This window comes from Agrilus planipennis, unplaced genomic scaffold, assembly GCF_000699045.2.
Source record: "Agrilus planipennis isolate EAB-ADULT unplaced genomic scaffold, Apla_2.0 scaffold96, whole genome shotgun sequence".
NCBI lineage: Eukaryota > Metazoa > Arthropoda > Insecta > Coleoptera > Buprestidae > Agrilus > Agrilus planipennis.
In genome coordinates this window covers 895,850-904,682 of record NW_020438968.1, presented here as the reverse complement: position 1 = coordinate 904,682, position 8,833 = coordinate 895,850, and the positions used below count along the sequence as shown (strand labels likewise).

The following is an 8,833-nucleotide window of genomic DNA, read 5'->3' as shown; positions in this document are numbered from 1 at the left end:
TTATAAGAAATAATAATTTTAAACGTAATAAAAACAAATCTTACAAAGATACAAAAAAAAGAATATATAATTAATACAACATTATATAAAATTTAATGCAACGGTTGAGCTTGATTTTCAGCACAAATTTTCTCAAACCGTGGTATCATTAAAGAAATCGCGGTTCTCAGTTCCTTTTCAATCACTAAGAGAGATCGATACTTTGTTTTTAAGACAGCTACTGTAGAAAAACTAGTTTCACATAGCTAAGATGTTACAAATGGCAATAAAATTTCTAAAGCTTCGTTTGTTAAAGTAGGAAAATCGTCGTAGTCGAAAATGATATTTTGGAAACAGCTGCATGCCCCCTTTTGCAACAGTCTCGCGCCCCACAGGTTGGAAGCCACTGCCTTAACTACTCAATCGATCATCATGAAATTTTGTAGACAGATTGTCAAGGGTACAGAAAAAAACATACGCTACATTTTATCCAGAAGAAAAAATGCTGTTCCCGAGGCTTAAAAAGATTAGTTTTATGTGGTCATCGATAATCTTCGACACGTATTTAGGACATCAACGCGAGCGAAGCAGCGGGAAAATCTATTTAATAGATACATTCAAAGTTCTCACAAACCACCGAGTCAATTTTTACGATCCTGTAGTCTGCTTACTTCGCAAAGACGATGTGCTTGGTTAAATTAACTTTAATAAATTATGCTAGGCACCTATGACATGAACTCTTTAGGGTTACATCAACTCCAAGTTAAGAAACCCTGTCATGAGGCAAACGTTGTATTTCTGCTATATTTATGTTATTTCTAAAACTAACTAACAACTAATACGTACATAAAACATAACCCTTAGTGCGTAACACTTCAAACCGTACCAAAATATCCCATGGTCAAGGTCATGAGAAAAGTTATAAGCTACAGTAGTTAATTTCTAAATTTCAACTCATCGTCAAAAAGAAATATGAAAAAGACTTTTGCTCGCCCTACATATTCGTACATTTATATTTATATGTATACGTTATTTGTTTACAATTATTACAAACTTTTACCGAAACTAATTAAATATTACGCTAATTTCAAGCGCCTAAGACAGAAGCGATCGTTTAATTGCATTTTTGTTTTGTATGGTGTTATCATTGATACCATTGTGAACTCTGTCATCATGCGACCGAATTGGCTAACTTACTGTATTATTTGATATCTACCTAAAGTTTAGCGAAAAATGTATTTTAATAAACAATTCAACGTTTAAATTAATCGTAATCAAGGCTTATTATGGTCGTAGATAAAAGTAGAGCAACAGAATGATGTCAACGAGTACATTCCGTATCACTCTACAGAACAACTTGCAACGTCTTGTGCCATCATCATCCACCTCATCCGCTATTTTATTTAACAGGACAATGAGCAACACCACCCTTATAAATGCAGGTAACAAAATCCCCATTACTTTTTAAATTGTTTGAAACTACTTTAGACAGATTAATGTTATGATATCCTATTGTTACGAAAATTTCTTGATTGTTGACTGACTTTTTGTATAGATTAATCCATGAATTGACTATTCAAGATTTTTTTTTTAATTTCAGATATGAATAAATTTGATAATTAATTATTTCCACAATAAAACTTATTATTTTCCCGAGTTTGCAACTTTAAATTTTGTTCCTTTCAAATTTGTGAAGACAAACAATTTCTTATCTATTTATCAGTAGCTATTGTGACATATTTATTTTTCTGAAAATTTCATCGTCCCACTACAATCACAATTTTAAGAATAAATTGAAAAGTAGATAAAAAACTTTAAATTACGTCAATGAAACACTAAAAAGCCAGAATAGTTGAACAGTTTTCATTTCTACTAGCTTTTCCCCGCGGCTTCGCTCGCAGAAATTAGTATTGTTTCTCCATAAAACCTTTTAACTCCCAATTCACCCTTACAACGTTTTAATTTTATGTAATGTCGCCATCTTAGATTTCAAATACAAACGTAGCAACATTTCAATCTTACGGGGTGATTTTTAAAAATTGCTAAAACACGCATTTGCTTAATTTCAATAATGAGCAACCTTCGAGTAAATCCGAGTACAAATAAAATATACCCCATGGAAACGTTGCAACCTCTTTTCATTTGATGAATAATATCAAACAGCATATATACCAAGTTGCCCCAAACAAAAATTTGCAACACAGTTTTACCCCCCCCCCACTTTGGACTTTCAGAAACTAAATGAGAGACCACTAAGACCAAGTTTCAAGTAAATTTGACGACAAATAATATATGTTCCATTTAAACATTTCAAATCCTCTTCACCACTCCTCCCCCCCCACGGGAACGTGATAAAAAGTATCCGTCTCCTGGTTGTAAGCTATCTCCCCAACAATTTTCAGTCAAATCGGTTCAGCCGTTCTTGAATTAAAAATAGTGTAACTAACACGATTTTGTTTTATATATATAGATTAAGTAATCACCTGATGTAAGTCCTAAAACTGGCTGGACACGCACCTCCACCTTTTTCATCTTGTACCAATCCCTAAAACTCCCCCATCCCAGCAGTAATCTAATCTAGGTCTACCTCTATTTCTTTTAACTCCTATTTCTTTATCCAAAATAAGTCTCTAACTAACACATCATGTAAGGGAAGGTATCCTGCCAATCTATTTCTTATTGGTTCTATCCTCCTACTTTTTTTACAAATACCTCCTCATTCCTAGCCTCGGCTATGCGAACATACCATCTAATTTTTAATGGATTTAAAAAATCTAAATAGGTGCCATTTAATAGGTCACGAATTGGTCATAATTGGTCACTTGGTCTCAATAGGTCACGAATTGGTCATAATTGGTCACTTGGTCTTATTAATTGGTCAGCGATAGAACTCTTTAAATCTAATCTTTAATTTTTTTTTGACTTTTAAAAAATGTTACCACCTTTGATTCCACTTACATAAAAAGTAAAGAGTGTTTTCAAAGGATATTTTATCGCTGATAATTGGTCAGTTAAAAATTAATAATCGGTCAGTTATAATAAATTGCACGAGGTTAGAAAAGTTTTCGTGAACATTTATTAAATTCCTTTGTGTTTTTATTTAATTCACGCAGATGAAATCGCAAATAAAAGCTAGTCTTTAGTGAGATACCTGAATTTACAGTAGTTTTCGAAATATTGCAAAATATATGTTTGCATGAATAAATTCTCAGCAGCAGGTTTAATTCAAACGGAATAATTATTTATTAAGTTAAATAGAAAGGTTACAATTATATATACAAAGTAAGAATCCATTTTACTATTATATATTTACAGTAAACAGCCAGAACTCTAGAATATTGGAGAAGGTTCAAGACTCGATAAAGAGAACTATCCTTAACATTTTTTTAGATTTCTTAGTTTCTTAACCTGTAAAATCTACTTAACCTGTTTTACTATTTGGGCTAAATGTTAAATTATCTTATGATTAGTTTGGCATCTAGAAACTGGATTACTCGATCTCCAATTATTCATGAGCCACCTTGTATATATAGAGTAGAACATGTAACGATGAAGTATTTAACATACAACTAATATACAAGTAAAACCAATATATATCAAGTGTTTAATTGCACACCCATCTGTTAGTCGTGTACAAAATAATGCTCTCAACATAATCTCATTATTTGAACATTTTTTCCTACATTAAAATGTACTTTATATGCATACATGTATATATACCGTGACGTTAACGTGTACTACACTTTTCATACTTTGGAAGTCCTTGTGGAAGAATGCAACCTTTAGGGGTCATATTTCAAATTATCATAATTCGAAGAGTTTGACATTTTCCATAAGGGTCTAACGGGATCCTTTTGTGTTAATAATAAATTTGACTAATAATTCATATTGATAACGTGGTTGGGATATTTTGAAAATAATTAAAAATAAAATAAAATTTAGCTTTTAAACGTTTCGAAAAATTTAGTAAAATCTCTTCATAATGGTTAGACATGTTACACCTTTTTCATAATTTGAAAATGCTCTTAAGCTTGCAGTAATTGCTCATTTCTTTATTTGCTAGAAAATGCTAATAGTAGTCAATAATCTGGGTATACTGGACTTTATTTGGTCGTTACTAACATAAAAATCATTTATAATAAATATCTCCTAATTTTTAATTGTTCCGCAAAACAAAAAGTTCAAATAGCCTGTCGAAACTGTCAGGCGTGCATCGAAATATCCCCTTATTACGTCTCGTCAGCACGTCGTACTCAGGCGAATTCTACCTGCTACCTTTAGCCAGCGTTTAATGTATTACTACAAACAGCGTAATGACCGCCATCTGTAGAATGCTATATTTTATTCCACAAAAGTTTTGTTTTCGGCCTTTATTTTTAATATGTAAAATTTAAAAAAACAAATCTGTACCTACGAGTATATTATGATTCTAACTCATACTTTTTTCAAGTGTTTTTTTAATAATTAAATCATTATTTTCCTACTTCATTCCGACTAATCCACGAATATGTTTCAGATACTCCAATTATCTCTTTGGATGAAGTTAAAAGATTTATAGTTGACTGTATGAAAGCCGTTGGTACACCAGAAAATCATGCCTCTGAGTTAGCAGAATTATTGGCGGATGCTGATTACAGGGGACATTATAGTCATGGGATGAATAGACTGGGTATGTGGGTATGCTTTCTTTTATTATATAATCATTATAAGGTCGTCACGCAGTCCGAAGACTGGTTGGACACGCACCTCCACCTTTTCCTATCCTAAGTAAATCTTCGCATTTCCCTAAAACTAGAACAATCCACATCCTTAACTATTTGCGAACAGTGATCTAATCTAGATAAGTAAGGTGTCCTGCCAACCTATCTATCCTATTTCTTTTAGACTTCCGTAGAGTCCTCTGTTCTCTTACCCTTTCTAATACCTCTTCATTTCTAACCTTCTCTATCCACGGTATCCTAATCATTCGCCTGTAACACTACATTTCGAACGCTTTTAACCTTTTCTTTTCCACCACGCCCACTGTCCATGTTTCGCACCCATACAGCGCCGTGCTCCAAATATACCACCTTTAACAACCTTTTTCGATTTTCTAAATTAACCGTTCGGAAGCATAGAAGTGACTTCTTTTTATTGAAGGCGATTCGACCCTGCACTATCCTCTGCTTTATATCCCTACTACTCCTTCCGTCCTAACTTATCTGACTTCCTAGATACCTAAAATCAGCCACTTCAAATTTTTTCGTCTCCTGTATTTATATTCGCTCTTTCCCTACTTTTTCTTCCCTTATATACCAGTATTTTTGTTTTACTTTTACTTATTTTCATACAATACTGTTTTGACAATACCGCTTCCATTTTATTTAAAGCTATCTCTAACTCCTCCTTGCTAGATGGTAATACACTCTCCTTTTTCTTTCATTTTCTCTATTCTCTAAATGTACTAATGATAAAATTTGCAACATTGCTACGGTTAAAGCAGCAGGACTTATTCAAATAATACTCTGTAGGGTTAACATCTAGCCTGCAAGGTAACCAATATTGTATCTAAATGCGAAAGGGTAAGATCATTCTACGTAAAGAAACGAACACCGTTCCAGCAGGCAATAAAAACCCTCTCAAACCTAAACTGTTCTAAAAGTACACTCCATTATTATGTATATGTTTTTTTAATAGAGATAATAAAGCGAGTTAAAAAGAAAAATATTTGAAAAAGTTGAAATTACAGCATGATGTCAATAGGTTACAGCTATTTTAAATGTAATATCCCACATAGTAAAACGTCTCTATAATTCTGTTTTTCATACCTAGGTAGATTGAATATGACCAAACCAAAAATTAAAAAAATAATTTCAAGCACATTATCTTTAAGAAAGAAACTACCTACACTAAAAAAAGATGTTAAAAATTGATTTGGTAGTTTGGGAGAAAATTCATTTTCAATTTGTCTCCCGTTTGTAATAGTGCATTATTAACACGTATGTATCGGGTTGTTCGGAAAGTCATTTCTTTTTTTCCCGACAGAGGATTTAATTGTATTCTTTTGCACCCAACTTCACATTTAAGCCGTATAATTTTTATATGCTTTGAGAGCTCATATAGCAAGGCTTGTGTGTGAAAAATTCCAATTAATTCTACGCAGTAGTTTTTGGTTGGTGCCCTTTTAAATATGGAGAGCGATAAGCAGCATTTTCGACATATCTTACTGTTTTACTACAGAAAGGGTAAAAATGCTGTTCAAGCCAGAAAGAAATTGACTGATGTGTATGGAGAAGGTGTGTTGACAGTACGCCAGTGCCAGAACTGGTTCGCTAAATTTCGATCCGGCAATTTTGATGTCGAAGATGCACCACGTTCGGGAAGGCCGGTTGAAGCTGATAAAGACGCGATAAAGGCATTAGTTGATGTGAACCGGCGAATAACAACACGTGAGATCGGATTGAGGTTAAATTTATCAAATTCAACAGTTTATGACCACTTGAAAGGCCTGGGATTATCCTCGAAGCTCGATGTATGGGTTCCCCATGTTCTCACAGAGAGAAATCTGTGTCGCCGCATTGACGTCTGCGATTCGCTTCTCAAACGTCACGAAAATGATCCGTTTTTGAAGCGCATCATCACTGGGGACGAAAAATGGGTTGTATACAACAACGTCAAACGCAAGAGGTCATGGAGCAAAAAAGATGAACCGGCTCAAACCATTTCCAAAGCCGATATTCACCAAAAAAAGGTGATGCTGTCTGTTTGGTGGGATTTTAAAGGAATCGTTTTTTTTGAGCTTTTACCGGATAACACAACGATTAATTCGGAAGTCTACTGTCATCAGCTGGACAAACTGAATGATGCACTTCAACAGAAAAGGTCAGAACTAATCAACAGGAAAGGTGTAGTGTTTCACCAAGACAACGCGAGACCTCACACAAGTTTGGTCACTCGCCAAAAGCTTTTACAGCTTGAATGGGATACAATGCTACACCCACCATATTCTCCAGACCTGGCACCATCGGATTATTATTTGTTCCGGTCACTCCAAAATTTTTTAGACGGTAAAACCTTCACCTCAAATGAGGAGGTCAAAAACCTCCTCGATCAGTTTTTTGCCAGCAAAGACCAAAAATTTTATGAGCGTGGAATTATGCTACTACCAGAAAGATGGCAAAAGGTGTTGGACCAGAACGGTCAATATATAATTTAATAAAGTATTTGTTTATTATACGAAAACTGTCTTTCATTTCCACAAAAAAAAAACGAAATGACTTTCCGAACAACCTTATATATGTATAGTTTATAAAAAGATCAGTTCTTCGTGAAATATTATTTCAATAAATAAATACAAGAACAATATTTTTTCGATCTTATCTGTCATTATCATCGGTAAAGGTAGTACTGTAATACACATTAGATGATATATATGTATTAATATAAATCCATTTTTTGATTAGATATGTATATCGAAGGCCAAACCATTAAACAATTCTGATGACATTTCATAATACACGACATTGCAGTACTAATAGATATTCATCATACTTAAATACCAGCCACATCGTTTAAGATATCAGCCCATCAAAAATAATGTTTTTAATCAGTAAACTGACGATATTCCCTATTTAATTTAATAACATTTGTAATATAGTATTGAATGAAGACAAAAAATAGAGCAATAAATAGTACTAAATACATCATAAGAATTGTAAATTACTAACCTTTTAAATGATGTGTTCAGAAGTTCTTGGTTTTGCATGACTATGGGAAAATGCACTTACAGCATCTGACAGTACGCTAAAATTCCTTCTAAATCGTCGATGTAAATAAAGGCATAACTAAACAAACTGCTAACAGCGCCGCTTCACAATATATGGCGTGAATTAAAATTATTCATTTTATAATTCACTGAATTACTGCTTTTCTTGAAATACTATTGTTCAATGAATTATTTGGGCATATCATGATGGTCAACTGGGCTAAATACCGTTCGCATGTTAAATATACGAGAATTATACTGAAAGAGACGACACTCCCCCACCCATATCTTCCTAAAAATGAATAGAATAGAGCTAATCATCATCATCATATGGTCGTCAGTCTTAAGACTGGTTGGACACGTACCTCCACTCTTTCCTACCCTGAGCTAAACTTCGCATTTCGCAAAAAGTAGAACAACCCACATCCTTAACTATTTGCGAACAGTAATCTAACTTAGGTCTACCTCTACCCCTCCTAACTCCTGTTTCTGCCTCTAATATGTCTGTGATTAGACCTTCATGCCTGAGAAGGTGGCCTACCAACCTATCTCGCCTATTTTTTATTGTCTTCCATAGAGTCGACTATTCTCCTATTCTTTCTAATACCTCTTCATTTCTAACCTTTGCTACCCACGTTATCCTCATCATTCTTCTAACCTTTTGTTTTCCGCCGCGCCCACTGTCCATATTTCGCACCCGTACAACGCCGCGCTCCAAACATACACCTTTAACAACCTTTTTCGAATTTCCAGAATAACCGTTCGCAAGCATAGAAGTGACCTCTTTTTATTGAAGGCTACTCGATCTTGCGCTATCCTGTGCTTTATATCCCTACTACTCCTTCCGTCCTGACTTATCTAACTTCCTAGATATCTAAAATCAGTCATTTCTTCTAATTTTTCGTCTCCTATCTTTATATTCGCTCTTTCCTTACTTTCTCTTCCCTTGCATACCAGTATTTTAGTTTTACTTTTATTTATTTTCATACAGTACTGATCTGTCAGTACCGCTTCCATTTTATTTAAAGCTACCTCTAGGTCCTCCTTGCTAGATGCTAATACTGCTATATCATCTGCAAATCTAAGCATACTAATCTTTTGCCCTTGCAC

General features: G+C 34.0%; 1 protein-coding gene across 2 annotated transcripts in view; it reads left to right on the top strand.

Annotated features, from left to right (window-relative positions):
• The window catches only part of LOC108734440 (uncharacterized oxidoreductase YjmC), a 26,802-nt gene that overhangs the window by 9,712 nt on the left and 8,257 nt on the right, over window positions 1-8,833 (top strand). For both annotated transcript variants that reach the window (XM_025975350.1, XM_018466008.2), the window contains exons 2-3: window positions 1,276-1,421; window positions 4,496-4,648. In XM_025975350.1, coding sequence (XP_025831135.1) covers window positions 1,295-1,421; window positions 4,496-4,648 — 280 coding nt within the window. In that variant the 5' untranslated portion in view covers window positions 1,276-1,294. The remainder of the gene's footprint in view (window positions 1-1,275; window positions 1,422-4,495; window positions 4,649-8,833) is intronic.